Raw genomic sequence first — 20,978 nt, 5'->3', positions numbered from 1 at the left:
GGAAAGGGGTTTGGACAGATTGGAAAGATGAAGGTTATTTTTGTTGGCAACTTAAAAAAAAAAATGTGTAGCAATGTGAACGGCAATGCTGTCATTTTCTCCATGCTAGATTTAGCTTAATATTTGTTGGCCTCATGCACAAAGCAATCTCAATGAATGTTCACTTTTACTTATTTTCATGTCATTGTTTTCAGGCCTTTTTGGAGAAGTGGTTTCTTGGCAATTTCCAAGCTATGACTGATCAGGTACATTTTAAATGAATACAGAATATATGATGATGGCCAAAAAGTGAATAGAGATAAACATTTATAAAAATTTTAGATAAAATCATGAATTAATTCCTTATGATTGAGGACATGGTAAATGAATGTGTTTGATCCATTTGCATCTTTTGTCATGAATGTATCTCAAATATTGGGCCATGGAAATGATGGATGAGATTAATTAGTTAAAATCCCAGGCTTTATGAAAACAAAAATCTTCAACAATTTTTTTATCACTTCTTGCTGGCGATCAATAGGGGATTGCAATGTGTCAGTTTACATTGCCAGTGCTATGAGCAGTTGTGGCAGTCTGTTCCAGCCTGATTGTTGCAAAATTAATTCTTACGATATGGGCATCACTGGCAAGGTTAGCATTTATTGCCCACCCTGAGTTGCTCTGATGTGACTGAGATGGTGATGGTGGTGGAGAATTTCAAAGGATGAAGTGGTAACAGCTGATTTAATGTAATATAACATTGGGATGTAAGAGTCAATCATGTTGGTGTAAACCTGAAAAAAACTAAAAGGACTTCAGAAAACAATTGAGTTATTAAGACAATGTGACAGCTTTGCAGCCACATTTTACTGATCATAACTTTACTTCCAGATTTTTAAAGATGGAGATCAAATTCTCAAACTACTGTGATGAGATTAGAATTCTCTCGATTACTTATACTAACTTAATTGCTAACTTCCTAAAATTAACTGCTTCAAATTAATTCTGCAATCAATCCTGAGTGGCACGGTGGCTCAGTGATTAGCACTTCTTCCTCACAGCACCAGGGACTCAGGTTCAATTCCACCCTCAGGCAACTGTCTGTGTGGAGTTTGTACATTCTTCCCATGTCTGCATGGGTTTGCTCTGGTTTCCTCCCACAGTCCAAAGATGTGCAGGCTAGGTGGATTGGCTGTACTAAATTGCCGGTGATGTTTAGGTTAGGTGTGTTAGGCTTGAGTAGGAGAATGAGTCAGGGTAGGATGCTCTTTGAAGGGGTGGTGTGGACTTGTAGGGCTAACTGGCCTGTTTCCACATTGTAGGGATTTTATTCTATTCTATAATAAACTGAGCAGACATGATGACATTCTGTTTCAGTTGGACGGCTCTATAATCTATTCAGTGAACAGTATGAAATTCTAGGTGGTTTTGTTCCAAATATTCAGTCTGCAGTGAAAGCAAAACCACATTGACTTGACAAAAAAGAAGTAAAAAAGATTAGGAATTAATATTAAGAACTGATAACACAAGAGGCTGAATTGCAATCAGACGAAAGGTTTCATTCTTATCCACCTTTCATTGATACTTGTGGTCTCAAGATTTTCCCATTCTAATGAAATGTTTCACCAAAGCGGTGTTTGTCTCTCAGCAAAACCAATATGTTTGTAGAAGTAAAACACTTGTTTGTTTCTTGGGCACTCTGAAGTAAATCTGATCTGTCATGTTGGCGTTGTGTTTTCTTCACAGTTAATGAGCGGCAATGCATTTTCTGAACTTAAGGTTCAGCAATTCTTCTCAGCACTGCTCACAGTAAGTTGTCTGTGTTGCATGTTTGTTTTTGTGAATAATAATCATTTGGTACTTTTTAAAATTTCCTCCCTGAAATAGATTGGAGGTCTGGAGAAGTCAGGAGGCCTGCTCTCAAGCCACACTAAGCCTAACCATGAGAAGGTGTGGGCCTCTTCTTCTGAGTTAGTTCTGTGGAGCCCTTAGCTTGGGTCCTGCTTGTTACTTCCTCACTGTGAGCCTACTGAGAATTCTAACTTCATTTAAGTGGAGTTTATGTCCATAACTGAGAGGGTCAGGAAGGACTTGAAGGCTCCTTGCAAAAGTATAGGAGAAGGTCATTCAACTCCTCAAGCCTGTTCCACCATTCAGTGAGACCTATGGCTGATCTGTGATCACACTCCATATACCTGCTTTTGGCCCCTATCCCTTAATACCTTTGCTGAACAAAAATGTATCTTATTTCAGATTTAAAATTAGCAACCTGCTGTCAATAGGGGTGGTAAAAGCAATGGCAAGCAATGACTTTAAAAGTGAATTGGATGTGAATTTGGAAATAAGCTCACAGGCATAGAGCTGGGGAATGGGGCTGATTGCATTGCTGTATGGAGAACTGGTACACAGTTGACACAATGAATGGTCTCCTCCTGTCACAAAGATGACTTAATTGCCTAGATTTTCACAGACTCATGGGGGCACCACACTTATGCAAACTAACATCAGGTGTTTGGATCCAGAATTCCTGCCCTGATTTCTGATAGATCCTATTTTTGCCAATTTTGTTTTCACACCAGTATCTGTGGCCCTTAACAGACCACATTTACCAAACGTTATTTGGGTTCCCTAAGCTGAAGTATTTGACAGATGATCCCTCTAGTTTATCATTCAAATACATTTGCTTACAATTATTCACAGCATTTACGAAATGATCTGAGATTCGCTTTCTCCTGCATTCGAAGACAATTGGTGAATCAAGGCGGTAAAACAATCTCAATGGGACATCAAAATGGGGTGAAACTTTTCAGATGGGAATCATTCATTATTTTGTCGAAACATGTTTTTAAAACAGACATAACTGGTTTTATAGAGTCATAGAGCTGCACAGCATGGAAACAGACCCTTTGGTCCAACTTGTCCATGCTGGCCAGATATCCCAACCTAATCTAGTCCCATTTCCCAGCATTTGTCCCATATCCCTGTAAACCCTTCCCATTCATATACCCATCCAGACGTCTTTTAAATATTGTAATTGTACTAGCCTCCACCACATCCTCTGGTAGCTCATTCCATACATACACTTCCTCTGTGTGAAAAAGTTGCCCCTTAGGTCCCTTTTAAATTATTCGCCACTCACCTTAAACCTATGCCCTCTAGTTTTCGACTCCCCCACCCTGGGGAAAAGACCTTGGCTATTCACCCTATCCATGTGCCTCATGACTTCATAAACCTCTATAAGGTCATCCCTCAGTCTTTGACACTCCAGGGAAAATAGCACCAGCCTATTCAGCCTCTCCCTATAGCTCAAACCCTCTAACCTTGGCAACACCCTTGCAAATCTTTTCTGAACCCTTTCAAGTTTCACAACATCCTTCCTACAACAGGGAGGCCAGAATTCCATGCAGTATTCCAAAAGAGGCCTAACCAATGTCCTCTACAGCCACAACATGACCTCCCAGCTCCTATACTCAAAACACTGACCAATAAAGGCAAGCATACCAAATGCATTCTTCACGATTCTATTTACCTGGGACTCCACTTTCAAGGATCTATGAACCCGCACTCCAAGCTTTCTTTGTTCAGCAACACTCCTCAGGACTTTACCATCAATTATATAAGTCCTGCCCAGGCTTGCCTTTCCAAAATTCAGCACCTCACATTTATCTAAATTAAACTCTATCTGCCACTCCTCAGCCCATTGGCCCATCTGTTCAAGGTCCCGTTGAGTTCTAAGGTAACCTCCTTTGCTGTCCACTACACCTCCAAGTTTGGTGTCACCTGCAGAATTAGTAACCAAATCTCTTATGCTCACATCCCATCCCATCCTAGTATTACTTTTATTTTCATGGTAAAAATAAGAGTGAACCTTTGTGACTTAAAAGGCAGAATTATGGAAACCTACAAAATAATGCACATTGCACCAAATGATATGTAAACTAATGTAGCTAGGGTTCGACACAAAAAAAAGTCCCCCAGCTACAGGGAATATTTTCACATATGAACAAAGAAACCAAGTTGCAATACACTATGGTGCAAGTTTAACAAAACCCAGGTTAATTTTTCCTGTGCTGTGAAAGTGTTAAAAGCAATTGGTAGGTATTTCTATTTCTATTTACATACATGTTATTAAGTACATTTATCTGAGCAACACTTATTTCTGATTGTAAAACAGACACAAACAAACTTAGGCAATTTACTTAACATACATAATGTGCTTCTTCCATAGATACAACACCAATTGTTTGCATATCCTTGCGTCTTCGATATGGAAACAAAGCTTCAAATATTGCAGATGGAATTGAACCTATTGGTAATGTTATGTATGAAAATTGCATTATGTAGAAACGTAGCCTAATGATTAAATGCCCATATTTAACATGCAGACTGAAGCTCATTCCAATATAGCAGCACATCAAGGGCTTTTGGATATATCACAAATTGTATTGGAAGAAGCTCTCATTGTTAGCTAACTTTGGCACTTTTTTTTTGTCAGCTGCCCACCTTGCAATTGTATTGAGATTGATCTCACTGGTGTCCTCTCATACATCAGAGCATGCAGGGTTAATGGGAGGGCATTAGTTTAGGTGAAATACTATAGGAGATCCATTGATCATGAACTAAAAATCTGAAACAAAGTCAGCAAAATCTTACTTCCTGCTGTCACTTTTTTTGTCACTCTTTTGCATCAACTTCTCAATTATAAATCCCAGCCTACCAGTCATTGATATCAAGATACACAATTGCAATATCATTTCCTCGCTCCAGTCTCCCTACTGGTTGAAACAGCCTCCAAATTCCTGAGCCTATACTGTAGAAAATCAGCTATCAAAAATGTTCATGCAAGTGCATACGTGCCTTGAGTGCTCAACAAGCTACTGTGTCAACATAAGTATCCCATGGCACTGTTGGGATAGAGTAGAGTTGGTCGAACTGGCCAAAATCTATCCCTCAACCACACACAAAAACAGGTTAAATTGTTATTTATGTGCAAAGTGGCTGTCCCGTTTCTTGCATTGCACAGAAATTATACATTTGCTGTAAAGTGCTTATAGAGTATGATAGTCCTGAAAAGTGCTTCATAAACATAAGTCTGTCTTTCTTTCAGGTAAATCTAAAGGAACCGATTCATCTGCAGGTTTCAAGGGAAGTAATTCTGCAGAATGCACTGGAAGGCTTAAAATCATCCAGATCGACTCCTTACTGTGCTGAACTTAAGGTACAAAACTGGGTCACTAATGAGTGATTAAAATTTCTTTCACGTGTGAAATATCTTTTCTATCTAATAACCAACTATCAACGACTACATGAAAATAGATTTTACATGTTAATTAATATCTATTGGCATTGCATACACACTGAAACAATATAATTCAGATCCCATTTTAAAGTCTTTATTTTTGACCAGTGTTCTGGCAAAACTTGTGACAGTTTGGCAAAGCTGATTTTCCACAGTATAGTCTCAGGAGTTTGGAGGCTACCTCAGCCAGTAGAGAGGCTGGGGCAGGGAAGTGTGATTGTAATTTGGCAGTGTTACTTAAAACCCCACATAGAACAGAAAAGGTGATGCAAAAGTGTTTCAAAAAGTAACAGCAATAACATTTTGTAGACTTTGTTGAGGATTTTTAATGCATGATCAATTGATCTCCAAAAGTGTTGCATTGAAACCAAGCGTGGTCCAGAGGTGAAGTGGGGTTAGACGACAAGGGGACAATTGTATTTAAGGTTGCACGATGTACGTTTGTCTCTGCTTTAAAATTATACATTCTTTACTTACATTTATATAGTTATTAGATTTGGCCCAATTTATAGTTAATTCATAATATGGGACACTGAGAAGTATAGCGGAACCCAGCAATACCTCAGTGGAATGTGATAGTGCCACCACTGGCAGGTGGGTACAATTGCAAAGTGACATGTTTACATAAGCCGTTTTGATTATAAATGTGAGCATAATGGCTATAGTCAAGAAATGCGGCAAATGCACATAGACATTGACTGAATATTGAGAGCCTTTGATCTGTCACTACGGACAAGATTAGAGTGGACCAAAGAGCTTAAAAGCAAAATAAGAAGCTCTGATCAGTCACTGATTATTTACATGAGCAATTCAACCCAACTGGTTTTTGGCATGTGTATCAGTCCCTTTGCAACAACAGGTGATTAAGCCTGGAGTCTGACACAAAATAGTTCAGGAGTCCAGAGGAGTCCTAAGTCAAGAGTCACTGGTAGATTCCTAGGTTCCACATCTGTCAGCAAGAGTCCCACAGGTGTCACATTATGGACCTTTGGTGAGCCCTAAATTGCTCCTAGACCCTGTCAACCTACACAAACCCCCCTCCTCCAGGCATGCAGCATATGATGCTATTCAGAGCAGATGGAAGTTCTGCCTTAAACAAGACAAATGTCCTCTGCAGATTAGAACAGTGATCAATCTCAATTCATACAATCCCTAGTTTGCTCCTACCAGGGGTCAAAATATTATTCTTTTCAAAGGCTCCTCTTGAGATTTTCTGGAAGACAATGTTTATGACTTTTAGTGTCTACCTTTACATTGTCACTAACATATTTATTAGGTGCTGTAGTCACATAGTTGTCGTTTCAGGTATTTGGACTTGGACAAAAATAAAATTAGAAGAATTCATCACTACCCCTAATTAACTCTCTATTAAACCTAAAGCTACAGCACACAAGCAAACCAATAATATCCCTGATACCACTGTATCTGAATTGGTATATGACAGCAAACATAATTTAACAACAAAAGTTTTTCTTACAAAACAACCCCCATACACTACTACCCACAAAAAAACCATCACCCTAATCACACCATGCCCAGTCTGGTAAGATCACAGCTGCTGTGTTTCTATCACGTATGCATAAAGTTGAAACATTCAATTGCGATTAATGCATTATCTCAGTACAACATAGAACATAGAACAGTACAGCACAGCACAGGCCCTTCGGCCCACGATGTTGTGCCGACCTATTATCCTACTAAGATCAATCTACCCTGCATACCCTACATATTACTATCCTCCATGTGCCTATCCAAGAGTCACTTTAAAGTCTCTAAAGTATCTGACTCCACTACCACTGCCGGGAGCGCATTCCACACACCGACCACTTCTGACATCTCCCTTATACCTTCCTCCAATCAACTTAAAATTATGCCCCCTCGTAATGGTCATTTCCACCCTGGGAAAAAGTCTCTGACTATCCACTCTATCTATGCGGTAATTTAATGTTTTCTCAGTTAACCAAGTATTCATTTGTCAATAATTATAAAACTGTTCCCTCTTTGTTTTACCTTCTTCTCCATCCACATTGTGGCATCTTCCTTAATCTTGCTGCCTTTTTCTCCCCACCTCACCCTATAACCCTCTTTCATCTTTGTTCTTCCCCAACAACACGCTTATAGACCCCCTCTTTCCTCCTCACTCCCATCTTGCTGCGTTCCCCATCCACCCCAACCCCTTTTCAGCTGCCTCCTGCTCTTCAACCAACACTTTCGACATCCAGCAAATTCCCTAGCCTGGAGTCAGCAGAGGGAAATCTTGGTTCTGGCAAAAGGCTCCCATTCCCAACTTGGCTATAGACACCCCCAACTACTCCTTCAGCTATTTATTTACCTAACAGCTGATTGTTCTTCCAATCACATTTACTGCTGATGGGCTCCCAAGTGAGCTGCTCACCGTTTCCTTCCATTCTATTGACGGTGGCCACTTTTCTCTGATTTTTTTTTTTCCCTATCCCTGTGAACTCTCCCACGTGAGTTGGTAAATTGCAGCTCCATGTTTTTTGATCATTGATTCCTGCCGTTCTCATATGGATAAAATCTGCAGGAAGGCCCCAATGATCTTTCGTGCCAAGTCTGTTAAGACATTATATAAACTTATAGTTAATTGATTCCTTGTTTGCAATCCATTGGGGGATCAACTAACCTTCTGTATATGTGGAGACTTTTATCAGATCTTAACTTCAAATTAATGGAAATGTGATTATTCGAGGAAAAAAAGGTCAAGTAATTTAGCATTAAATAAAAAAAAAAGAACTGCAGATGCTGGAAACCAGAAACAAAAGCAAAAATTGCTGGAAAAACTCAGTAATTTGCTGGAAAAAAACTCAGCAAAAAAATCAAAAACTCAGCACTCCATCTGCCCAAAAACAGAACTGAGGAAAGATGACTGGACCCGAAACATTAATTCTGCTTTCTCTCCACAGATGCTGCCAGACCTGCTGAGCTTTTCCAGCAATTTCTGTTTTTGTTTCAAGTATTTTGGTGTTTTTATCAGCTGCCATTTCATATATATCCTTGGACAATATTGTACAAAAAGGGAAGAGCAAACACCAAAGGATGTAAACAGGAAGATCTTCCCAAATATTTTGGAGTGTGTTAATGTTTTACTCTTGATGCTGCTGCCATTTCAGGTCATGTTTGAAGGTGAATCATGTTATGGCAAAGGGATAACACAGGAATTCTTCACCCTCCTTAGTCGGGAGCTGCTTGGCAACGGGCGGATATTCCAGCGCTCCAAAGATTCTGGGTTGCTTTGGTTTCCGAATGAGGTAAGGCTTATGATACCTCATGACATGTAAAGATATGCATCAGAACTTCTTCCTCCCCTTTTGTACTTGCGGTACCCAGGAATCGTGGATTTTAGTAGACACGATCTTGAGGACCGGAACCCTGATACGCTGAAAAAAGTTAAGAAAAGGCTGTTATTCCAACAATTCTTCCGGTTGGTATGGACATCCTGTTTGCTACTGGTATTTGAACAATTTGCCAGATTATATTGTTTTAGAATACTGTGTTCAATTCTCTGTAGGAAGGATGTTGTTAAACTTGACAGGGTGCAGAAAGGGTTTACAACGATGTTGCCAGGACTGGGGCACTTTTCTCTGGAATATCGGAGGCTGAGGGGTGACCTTATAGATGTTTATGAAATCATGAGGGGCATGGATAGGTTGAGTATAGTCATAGAGCTGTACAGACCCTTAGGTCCAACTCATTCATGCTGACCTGATATCCTAATTTAATCCATTTAGTCCATATCCCTCTAAACCCTTCCTATTTGCATACCCATCCTGATGCCTTTTAAATGTTGTAATTGTACCAGCCTCCACCATTTCCTCTGGCAGCTCATTCCATACATGCACCACCCTCTGTGTGAAAAGTTGCCCCATAGATCCCTTTTAAATCTTTCCCCTCTCACGTTAAACCTACACACTCTATTTTTGCACACCACCACCACCACTCCGCACCACCCCCCCCCCCCCCCCCCACCACCACCACCACCACCACCGCTCCCGGGGAAACGACCTTGGCTATTCACCCTATCCATGCACTTCATGACTTCATAAACCTCTAAGGTCACCCCTCAGCCTTCCACATTCCAGGGAAAATAGCTCCAGCCTATTCAGCCTCTCCCTATAGCTCAAATTCTCCAACCCTGGCAACATCCTCGTAAATCTTTTCTGAACCCTTTCAAGTTTCACAGCATCTTTCTTAAAGCAGGGAGACCAGCAGTATTCCAAAAGTGGCCTGACCAATGTCCTGTACAGACACAACGTGACCTCGCAATTCTGATACTCAATGCACTGACCAATAAAGGCAAGCATACCAAATGCCTTTTTCACTATCCTATCTACCTGGGATTCCACTTTCAGGGAACTATGAATCTGCACTCCAAGATCTCTTTGATCAGCAACACTCCCCAGGACTTTACCATTAAGCGTATAGGTCCTGCCCTGTTTTGCATTTCCAAAATGCAGCACCTCTCATTTATCTAAGTTAATCTCCATCTGCCAATCATTGGCCCATTGGCCCATCCGATCAAGGTCCTGTTGTACTCTGAGGTAACCTTCTTTGTCCACTACACCTCCAATTTTGGCGTCGTCTGCAAACTTACTAAGCATACCTCCTATGTTCACATTCAAATCATTTATATAAATGATGAAAATGATGACACAGCACCGATTCTTGTGGCACACCGCTAGTCACGGGCCTCCAGCCTGAAAAGCAACCGCCTCCAGCCTGAAAAGCAACCCTCCACCACAACCCTCTGCCTTTTACCTTTGAGCCAGTTCTGTATCCAAATGGCGAGTTCTCCCTGTATTCCATGTGATTTAACCTTGCGAACCAGTCTACTATGAGGAACCTTGTCGAACGCTTTACTGAAGTCCACATAGATCACATCCACCACTCTGCCCTCATAAAACCTCTTTGTTACTTCTTCAAAACCTCAATCAAGTTAGTGAGACATGGTTTCCCATGCACAAAGCCATATTGACTATTCCCAATCAGTTCTTGCCTTTCCAAATACATGTAAATAGCCAAGGTCATTTTACCTAGGGCGGGGGAGTTCAATACTAGAGGGCTTAGGTTTAAGGTGAGAGCAGAAAGATTTAAAAAGGACTTGAGGGATAATTTTTCACACAGATGGTGGTGCATGCATGAAATGTGCTGCCAGAAGAAGCGGTGGAGACTGGTACAATTACAGCATTTAAAAGGCATTTGGATGGGTATATGAATAGGAAGGATTTAGCAGGACAATGGTCAAATGCTGGCAAATGGGACTAGATCAGATTGGGATGTCTGGTCAGTGTGAATGAGTTGGATTGAAGGGCTTGTTTCCGTGCTGTATGACTCTATAACTCCAAGTCCCTGTGTCATAAGAATCTGCCCTTAAGTTTCCTATGGAAAACTGTATAACTGTCCTCAATCAGAGATTGTATTTCAGCAATGGAATGTGAAGAGGTAAAATATTTAGTTACAAAAGTAAAAGTAGTTGAGGAATTCTATGGTGATTTCTATATAAGAGTATGTTGGTTTGTTAACTGCAAAAGAGATGATCTTATGGATCCCTGAAAGACCATGTGAGTATGATGTAATTTCTTGCACCAGACCAATGGTGTATGCAAACCATTTAAAAAAAGCAATGATAAGATAAATTGCATAACATTGGTTCAGTTTAGATTTAAGATCAACAGTAGTTGTGTTATGAAGAATGATTTGCAAATTTAGTGCTCCATGTAGGGAACCTTACCCATCAAGAGCACATTTCATAGTCTGCAGGAGTTTTGTCATTCTGATAAACGATTGCAAAATTATGTGGGCCTTATATCCAGATTTCCAGTGAGCTCTTCTGATGGGTGAGGCTGCCTTTTGTGAGCACATCATCCAAAAGTCTCTCCTGTGGTGTCAACTCAGGGTGTAATTACCCCTTCCTGGAGGTAACAAGAATGGTGGTGAGAAGGGCAAATAACTGGGCAAGTTGGCCCTGGAGAGATACTCATCACCTTCTTATCACCTCAGAAATTATGTGCTGGGGACAAAGGTCAACTCGGGACTTTCTAAAGTCACCGTCTATTAAGGGCCTTAAATAACGGCAACGTAAAGCCTCAGCTCACCATCAGCATGATTATTTTCTTCCTGGCAGATTGGAAAAGTAGATGGTTTCCCAACAGGGACATCAGGGCCACATGAATGCTGGGTCTTCATTTGCCACTATCTCTGGCCAGGCAGCGGCCACTGAAGCCATCTTCTGTCCTTGGCTCCAAGCCCCATGACCCACCTCTCCCCACAATTTTCCCCACCCAGCGAGACCCGAACGAAAACAACCTGCCTTCTCTCCATTGAATTCCCTAAAGCCTAGACCTCCAGCAACAATCTCTAGGACCCAGAGGCTGACAGCCTCTGATGGGCCAGTGGCTTCTGCAACGTTGAGTCTTGTGATTGGCTGGGAATCTTGCTGGTCAGCTCTTAATACCTGATTGGAGCTGGATTCAGCGAGCATTCACATTGGGTGTTTGCCTCCGAGGGATGCCATGAAGGGCATGGACCACTCAATCTTGACTGCAAGCTTTAAGGGCGGCACAGTGGCTCAGTGGCTCGCACTGGTGCCTCACAGCACCAAAGACCTGGGTTCAATTCCAGCCTCAGGTGACTGTCTGTGTGAAGTTTGCACATTCTCCCTGTGAATTTCCTCTGGGCGCTCTGGTTTCTTCCCACAGTCCAAAGATGTGCAGGTTAGGTGGATTGCCCATGCTACAGTGCCCAGGGATGTTTAGGTTAGACACAGGAAATTAAGGGAATGGATCTGGGTGGGATGCTCTTCAGAGGGCAGTGTAGACTTGTTGGGCTGAATGGCCTGTTTCCACACTGTAGGGAATCGATGATCTGCTTCTTTGTTCGGAAGTATTGTGAAGACTTTGCAAGGAATGATCTTACAATTTCTCGTCTTTTCGTGCTACACACAGGAACCAGAAATGGATGTTGTAATTCATCTGATGGGAATTCTCTGCGGACTTGCTGTATCCAATTGTTTAATTTGCAATTTCAACTTCCCATTGGCTTTATACAAAAAGTTGCTCCATGTGCCACCAACTTTGGAGGATCTTAAGGAACTCTCACCAACAGAAGGAAAGTGAGTGAATCCACCAAATTATCTAACCTTTAATGCTGTTCCCTCTTATCACTACACCTCTCATCCTTGGTTCAACATCCTGGGGAAAAGTAGGACTAATTCCGTTTTTCAAAATACCATAATCAGAACATTATCACTTAAAACGTTAAGTAAGCAATCTGTTTTGATCAATGCTTTCTGATCAGTGGAAATTAACAATTTGCAGTTAGCTGCGTAGCCTCACACAAATCTTGCTTTGAAACTGGCAATACAATGACAAATCTTACTAACTTTCAATTTTTATGCTTTTTCTCGGTAATGCAGTTCACTCCAGGAGGTCCTTGATTATGAGTATGATGATATTGAAGAACTGCTGTGTCTGGATTTTACTGTAAGTCTATTCCTGTACTATTTTGTCACTGGATCCGAAATATTAACTCTGATTATTTCTTCACAGATGCTGCCAGATATGTTGAGTTTTTCCCTCAACTTCTGTTTATGTTCCCATAATACATCAGTTTACTTTCAATCTACAGTATTACCAAATTGACGCAAATTGAAAGACCACCAATGCGCACTGGAGGGGACAAAGGAACATGAGTAGACCATTCAGAATAAATCATGTGCAAGTAATGCTCATTCCAATCTGCACTCCAGTCAATAAGACAATGAAACATAGGAACAGATGTAGGCCATTTAACCCATCAAGGCTCTATTCAATGTAATCATCACTGATCTAATAATCCTCAACTCCACTTTTCCGCTTTAATCCCTTAACCCCTGATTCCCCTACTGATTAAAAATCTGTCTATCTCAGCTTTGAAAATGCTTAATGACCCAACATCTCGAGTCATCTACAGTAAAGCATTTCACAGATTCACTTCCCTCTGAGAGAGATTCACTACCCCAATCTTTGTCCTAACTGGGCTACCCCTTATTCCGAGATTATGCCCTCTGGTCCTGGACTCTCCCACCAGAAGAAACAACCTCTCAGCATCTACCCTGTCATACCCCCTAACTATCTTATATGCTTCAATAAAATTGTCGCTCATTCGTCTGAACTCTGCTATATCTGAAGGGCTGAGGGGGGCTTTGGAGACTTGGTGGGGGTTGGTGGTGGGGGTTGGTATTTAGGACCCTATTATGAATCCAGCAGCAGCTCATCCATCCCAGAAGCAGATTTCCCTCAAATGCTTTGCTGATTGTGACTCTTTGGCAGTTGCTAGCCTGGAGAGGATATGGAGAGACTCAATAATACACATTACATGCAATTATATCCCTTGTCTTCTGAAGGATATGCCTTGCTCGGTGGTATTGTTTTGTAGTTGTCATTAGCTCTTCCAATTACATGCTCAGTCAGTCTTCCTCTTCGAACATGCAACAGCTCATTTCTTTGACTGCATTTACCTCTATTTAGTGTCGGTCTGGGTTGCTTCTGTAATGAAGGTCCTATCATGTGCCCAAATTGCGTGACTGAAATGTCTCCCTCTTGACTAGATGTAACATGGGGGTTGATGAGTTTGGGTTAGCGTTCACTCCATTCCCATTGGACGTGCGTACTCTGCTGGATATCAACCCAGTACTCCAAGAATGAAACTCTCATCACCATTTTCCAAGGGCAGTCATTCTTCTTGAGTGAGCTTAGAACATGAAATTGTAGCAATTTATAGCTCAGTGGAGGCCATTCAGCCCCATATACGGCAGTGCCGAAATCATATCTGGTTCAACAATATTCTTTATCAAAACAATGACTCATTTTGGCCAATTTTGTGGTAACAAAAGTTCAAGGGAATGAACTTAAGTCTATCTGCAGTGATTGAAATTCTGTTGACATGCTAAGTGAAAGTTTGGTTGAATCTTTGCAAATGTTACCTAAGGGGACATCTGCGATGACTTGGCCATGTTCACCCAATGGGTGTATATCTAAAGACCTTCCGAATGGTGAACTAGTCACTGGGTCCCAACCTACTGGACGTCCACCTATGTGCTCCAATGACATTTGCCAGCTGGATATGAAGGTGATGAACATTGGTAGATAGCTGGGAAACAACTGCAGGAACCTTTGAAAGCTGTAAGTCTGGACCAGTGTTGGAAGAGAAGTGGAGAAACGGAAATCTCGCTCACTAAGAGGGCCAAAGAAAAGAGAGGCCAATGAAACCTGCACTTTCTCAGCCTTTATCTGCAGTAAGCGTAGCAGAGGCCGGCCAGGCCCGAGTGCAGTTCCTACCCCATCCTTAAACCCCGAGGGCAGAACCTGACCTGGAGAACAACTCTGGGCTTGAAAGTGTTGAAATGATTTGGTTGGATTTATGTGAATTATGTAATTAAACGAATAGGTGATGAAGTTTGATGTTACTTCAGAACACTGTTAAGGACCATGAACAAGCCAGGAGAAAAAGAAAAACTTTGTGTGTTTTATGTTTTCAGGTATCTGAGGAAACAGCTGATGGAAACAGAGTCATAAAGGAGCTCATTCCTAATGGCATCAATACCCCTGTTCAAAAGCATAATCGGTAAATGCTCTTCATTAATATAAACTATTCAATCATAACTGAATTAAATTGCCCTTTGACTGGGGATGCATTTATTTGCATACAATTCTGGTTGCCTTTCTGTGGGAAGGATGTTGTTAAGCTCGAGCGGATAAGGTTTACAAGAATGTTGCTGGGACTGGAGGATTTGAGTAATAGGGAAAGGCTGTACAGGCCGGGGCTTTTTTCCCTTGGAGTGTCAGAAGCTGAGAGGTGACCTTATAGACTTTTATAAAATCATGAGGGGCATGGATGGGGTGAATAGCCAACGTCTTTTTCCTAGGATGGGGGAGTCCCACCCTAGGAAATGTGGACATATGTTTAAGGTGAGAGGGGCAACTTTTTCACACAGAGGGTGGCACGTGTCTGGAATGAGCTGCAGAGGAAGTGGTGGAGGCTGGTATAATTACAACATTTAAAAGGCATCTGGGTGGGTATATGAATAGGAAGCATTTAGAGGGATATGGATCAAATGCTAGCAAATGAGACTAGGTTAGATTGGGATATCTGGTCAGCGTGGATGTGTTGGACTGAAGGGTCTGTTTCCATGTTGTATGACTCTATGACTCTATAAATGTGATTATCTGATACACAGAGCAGATTTTCCAAGGGCAGTCGTGTGGAATGACATCCACTGTTGTGTATGATTTAAGCGTAGTTGCATAATGCAGTAATACAAATTGCATCCAATTATATCCCTTGTCTCCTGAAGGAAATGCCTTGCTCAGTGGTTTGGTTTCGTGGTTGTCATTAGCTTCTCCAATTACGTGCTCAATCCGTCTACCTCTTCTTTAGACATGTAACAGCTCATTTCTTTGACTGCATTTACGTCTAATTAGTGTCAGTCTGAGTTGCTTCTGTAATGAAGGTCCTATAATGTGCCCAAATTGCTTGACTGACACATCTCCCTCTTGACTAGATGTAACGTGGGGGTTGATGAGTTTGGTTTAGCGTTCACTCCATTCCAATTGAGTATGTTTGCTCCACTGGATGTCAACCCAGTATTCCGAGAGTGAAACTCTCATTGCAACTTTCCAAGGACAGTCAATCTTCACAAGTGAGCTTAGAGCATAGAATCATAGCAATTTACATGCCAGTAGAGGCCATTCAGCCTACCATGTCTGTCTGCACTCCTCAAATACTTATACTTCTCAAGTAAACCTCTACTTTTTTATATCACACAAAAAGCCAACTTATCTAATCTTTCCTTGTGGGTGAAGTTCTCCAGTTCTTGCAACATCCAGATAAATCTGTTCTGTACCATCTCTAGTTTGATTATATCCTCCCTGTAATGTGGTGACTCAAAATGTACTCGCAATCCTCGAGTCTAATTATTTTCTAGTTGTGGGCTCTCCTGCCTTCCATTCATTTCAAAGTAATGTTATAAATTATATTGTATAAGTTTTTTTTTAAGTAAAGCTAACAAATTATAAATTATTTACAATGAAGGCACCCCAGCTGAATACATTTCTGTCCTGGTGACTGTCACCAATGTGCACTTTCCAATAGGTCAGTTGTCTCAAGATTCAGAATTGATTAAACCGAATGTTTTTGCTGATGTCATCAACTGATCACAGTTCTCCCAAATATATACTCTGACATCTGTTTTAAGGAGATTTCCTGAAGTTTCAAAGAGACTGTTGCTTTAAAGTCAGCTCGGGCTGAATCACTCAGTGGCATTTTTCCTGTTTAATTGGCAAAGGCTACAAAAGATGACTGTTACTCCAATATGAGAAATCAATATCATTACATTTAATATGCTTTAAGAAGAAAATTTGGGAAGGCACAGGGCAAAGAATAGAGGCAGTAGAAAAAAAAGTAGCATTTTCAAAGAGCCAACAGCCACAAGATGGACTTCTGTGTTATAAGATTAGTTAGAAATTTAATTAACCACACTGGTGACTGGCTAACATGTTAGATGATATTAGCTTATTCCTTGCAAAAACTCCATATAACTGAATGGCTTGCTAACACATCATTGTTAAGAATCATTGGAACAGGAAAAGGCTATTCAGCCCACTGGTCTTATTCTTTGATATCCTTACCTAACCAAATTTGTGCATCTCAGTCTTAGTATCAGACTGGAGTCACGAAGAGGACTGTCAGGGTAACAAAGGCAGGCTTCCTTTCTACAGCATATTAGTGAACTTATTCAATTTATGCAATAATCAGACATTGTCACAATCTCTTTTATGGGTACGAGATTTTCATTCTGAAGCTTGCTTCATCTGGACACAGATTCGCAAACTGTCACGTTGAACTTACATTCTAAAGATTACTGAACCAAAAAACTACCTGTAGCCAGTTTTATGAAAGAAGATCCACTGATTTAAATGGTGTGGAATTCTTGAATTGTCACTAGCGGTGAAGACACCAAAATGTAAATGTATTACTAAGAATCAAATTATGAACAATGTGCAATTGATAATCAATCCAAGCAAAGTAGCGCTTTCATTAACCTGAATTTCAATATTCATAGAATCCCTATAGTGCAGAAAGAGGCAACTCAGCCCATCGAGTCTGCACCGAGCCTCCAAAGAGATCCCACCCTATAACTACACATTTACCATGGCTAATCCAACTAGCCTACACATCCCTAGACACTACGGGGCAATTTAACACAGACAATCCAATCTTTCCTGGACATCTTTGAACTGTGGGAGGAAACCAGAGCACCTGGAGAAAACCCACACAGAGACAGGGTGAACATGCAAATTCCACACAGATAGTCGCCCAAGGCTGGAATCAAACCCCGGTCCCTGGTGCTGTGAGTCAGTAGTGCTAACCGCTGAGCAAGGCTGCATGTGTAGTCCGGTTGTAGTCCAATCCTATTACCCAGGAAAGCGAGACTGATGTAAGGTCAAATACAAAGTTCTATAATAGTGTAGAACTCTGCATTCTGTAGATATAAGCATAAATTAATGGAGATAGACTTGTATTTCTTGATGTTTACATGGTCAAGGGGCAATTGAATTGAGAAACTATATGTAAATGCAGTTTCTAAACCTAATTTCTTTACAAACAGAAAACAGTATGTTGATGCATATGTGGATTATAAGCTTAACACATCCGTGAAGAAACAATTTGAAGCCTTTTCACAAGGTTTCAGGAAGTCGGCACTGCCGGTGGTGGACATATTCCTACCTGAAGAACTGAGGAATGTTATCCAGGGGCAAAACAATTTCGAGTGGGAGCTGCTGAAACAGGTATGGCACTGATTTGCACACTTACTTTTCAATGTCCTTGACAATTATTGTCTGTACAAGGAATGAATGCAGTGTCACAATAAATAGTTTATAAACTTCAAATCACATCAATTCTTCATTAAAATCTGTTAAATTTCTTTGTTAATAGCCCACACTATCCAGTTGAAATTCAATCAGCCACCCAGTTTCAGTGGAAAGTACAATTGGGTGGGAGTTTAATAGGAGCAGGTCACATCTCCTCAAGCCTGTTCCAACATTTTAATTAGATTGTGATTCATCTGTACTTCCACTGACATCTGAACAGCTTTGATCCATTAGGATTTTTAAATTTATTCACGGGGTGAGGTTGTCACTGGCTGGGTCAGCATTTATTGCCCATTGCTATTTGCCCAGAGGGCAGTTAAGCATCACCCACGTTGCTGTGAGTTTGGAGTCACATGTAGGCCAGACCAGGTAAGGATGGCAGTCTCCTTCACTAAAGGGCATTAGTGAACCAGATGGGTTTTATCCTGACAATCGACAATGGGTTCATGGTCATCGTCAGACCTAATTTCCAGATTTATTCAGTTCAAATTCTACCATCTGCTGTGGCGGGATTTGAACCTAGGTGCCCAGAACATTACCTGTGACTCTGGATCAACGACCAGCAATAATATCAGTAGGCCACCACCTCCCCTTTTAGGCAACCTTACCTAAACACAAATCTGTCAATTTCAGTCTTCCAAATTCCATCTGACCCTGTACTATCACCGTCTTTTGTCTGTGCTCCAGATTACTGATACACTTTGTCTGTAAAATTCCTTCCTAATGCAGTTCCTTAATGACAGTTCCCTAAAATAAAGTTCAGAATTCCCGTCACCATTTTAAATTATTTTGTACACTTCAATTAGATCATCATTCTACCATCTAAACTCAAGGAAGTATCAGCCAATGTCCATAAATCTGTGTTTTATATCTACAGAATGCAAGATACAAGGGATATTCACAAACTGACAAAACAGTCAGGAATTTTTGGGAAGTCTTCGAACAGTTACCAAAAGAGAAGAAATTAAGATTTCTTGGTAAGTAAGCATCGTGTGATTTAATGGATGATTACCTAGCCCAGGATGTTTATGTTTGGTGAAATTGAGATTGTTCATGGAGCTATCCAAGTGTATCAGTAACCTGGAGCACACACCAAAGACGTTGTTAACGTAGGATCGGACAGAACTTTGAAGTCTGAAATCAATAGATTTGGTTTTACATAAGGTTACCTAGTGGATTAAAACTGGTTAAGTTGACACAAGCCAATTAGTCCAACTCACTTTTGCTGTTTCTTTTGAAAAGCTCCGGATGCTGGAAATCAGAAACAAAACTAGAAATTGCTGGAAAAACTCCGCAAGTCTGGTAGCATCTGTGGAGAGAAATCAGAGTTCACATTTTGGGTCCAGTGACCCTTCCTCAGAACCATTCTTCTGAAGAATAGTTACTGGACCCAAAACGTGAACTCTGATTCCTCTCCACAAATGCTGCCAGACTTGCTGAGTTTTTCTAGCAATTTTTGTTTTTGTTGGCTGCTTTTTTCATTGTTTGTAGAAGGAAACGTGGCAGAGCTTTTCTCCTCTTTCAAAGGACCATTGCATCTGGTTCCATTGCCCTTTCATTTGGTCCATTCGAGATCATAGCAACTCACTGCAATAAAACTTCTCCTCTGAATCTTTCATCAAATCTTTTTAATCTACATCTGATTACAGGATTTCCTCGCAGTGGAAGCACCTTCCCCTTTCTTCTGAATCAAACCCTTCAAAAGCTGAAGCACCCTTAAATTTCCTCTTTGCTTGTGTGTCTTACGTGAGCAATCCTCTTACCTTATGTGAACAATCTCAGCATCTATGGTCTGTACAAATAACTGGACTCCCTCATCCTTGAAATGATATTAATTGCATTGATAACGATTAATATCTAAAAATGTCTCTCATGTCATCAGTCCAAATGGGCTACTGCATAATGATGCAAATAAATACAAACTAAGAGCAACAGTAGGCTATTCAGCCCTTTGAGCCTACTCTGCCATTTAATAAAATCATGGCTGTAATGTCATACCCTTATTCTTGTCTACCCCGATTGCCTTTTACCGCTTACTTAAAAAGAATCTATCAATCGCTGGTCCAGCTTTTCCAGAAGAGAGTTCCAGAGGGTCTCCATCCTCTGAGACAGAAAAGAAAATCACCACACCTGTGGTTTATATGGGCCACCCCTTATTTTTAAACAGGTCTAGTGAAAGCAAAGTACTGCAGGTGCAGGAGATCTGAAATAAAAACCGAAAGTGCTGGAGAACCTCAGCAGGTCGGGCAGCAACTGTGGAGAGAGAAATAGAATTAGTGTCTTGAGACTGATATGACTGTTCAAAACTGTTTCTCTCACTCCATGATATTACCAGACCTGCTGACTTTTTTAATCATTCATTTGAAGAATGGGGGCATCAGTGGAGGGGGTGTGGTGTGGTGGGGAGGGGGGTGGTGGTGGGTACTGGGCCAGAATTTATTGCCCATCCCAGAGGGCAGTTGAGAGTCGACTACATTGCTTTGAATCTGGAGTCACTTGTAGGCCAGAACAGGTAAGGATGGCAGGTTCCTTCCCTTAAGAACATTAGTGAAGCAGATGGGTTTTTCTTGACAATCGATTCATGGTTATCGTTAATTAATTTCAGATTTTCATTGAATCTGCCATGGTGGGATTCGAACCTTGGTCCCCAAAGAATTACCTGGGTCGCTGGATTAATAGTCCAGCAATAATATTACTAGGTTGTGAGTCTCTCCAGCACTTTTTGTTTTCATCCCTAATTCTGGATTGTCCTATAGGAGGTTGCATTCTTT

General features: G+C 41.0%; 1 protein-coding gene across 1 annotated transcript in view; it reads left to right on the top strand.

Moving 5' to 3' along the window:
* LOC109935974 (probable E3 ubiquitin-protein ligase HERC3) overlaps positions 1-20,978 on the top strand; it is a 48,861-nt gene that overhangs the window by 25,313 nt on the left and 2,570 nt on the right. Inside the window, exons 15-24 of the mRNA XM_048615158.1 lie at positions 195-245; positions 1,726-1,788; positions 4,208-4,291; positions 5,087-5,197; positions 8,410-8,547; positions 12,241-12,407; positions 12,711-12,777; positions 14,814-14,899; positions 17,943-18,123; positions 19,085-19,184. Coding sequence (XP_048471115.1) covers positions 195-245; positions 1,726-1,788; positions 4,208-4,291; positions 5,087-5,197; positions 8,410-8,547; positions 12,241-12,407; positions 12,711-12,777; positions 14,814-14,899; positions 17,943-18,123; positions 19,085-19,184 — 1,048 coding nt within the window. The remainder of the gene's footprint in view (positions 1-194; positions 246-1,725; positions 1,789-4,207; positions 4,292-5,086; positions 5,198-8,409; positions 8,548-12,240; positions 12,408-12,710; positions 12,778-14,813; positions 14,900-17,942; positions 18,124-19,084; positions 19,185-20,978) is intronic.

This window comes from Rhincodon typus, chromosome 1, assembly GCF_021869965.1.
Source record: "Rhincodon typus isolate 14 chromosome 1, sRhiTyp1.1, whole genome shotgun sequence".
NCBI classification, from domain to species: Eukaryota; Metazoa; Chordata; class Chondrichthyes; order Orectolobiformes; family Rhincodontidae; genus Rhincodon; species Rhincodon typus.
This window is presented reverse-complemented; position numbering and strand designations above follow the sequence as displayed.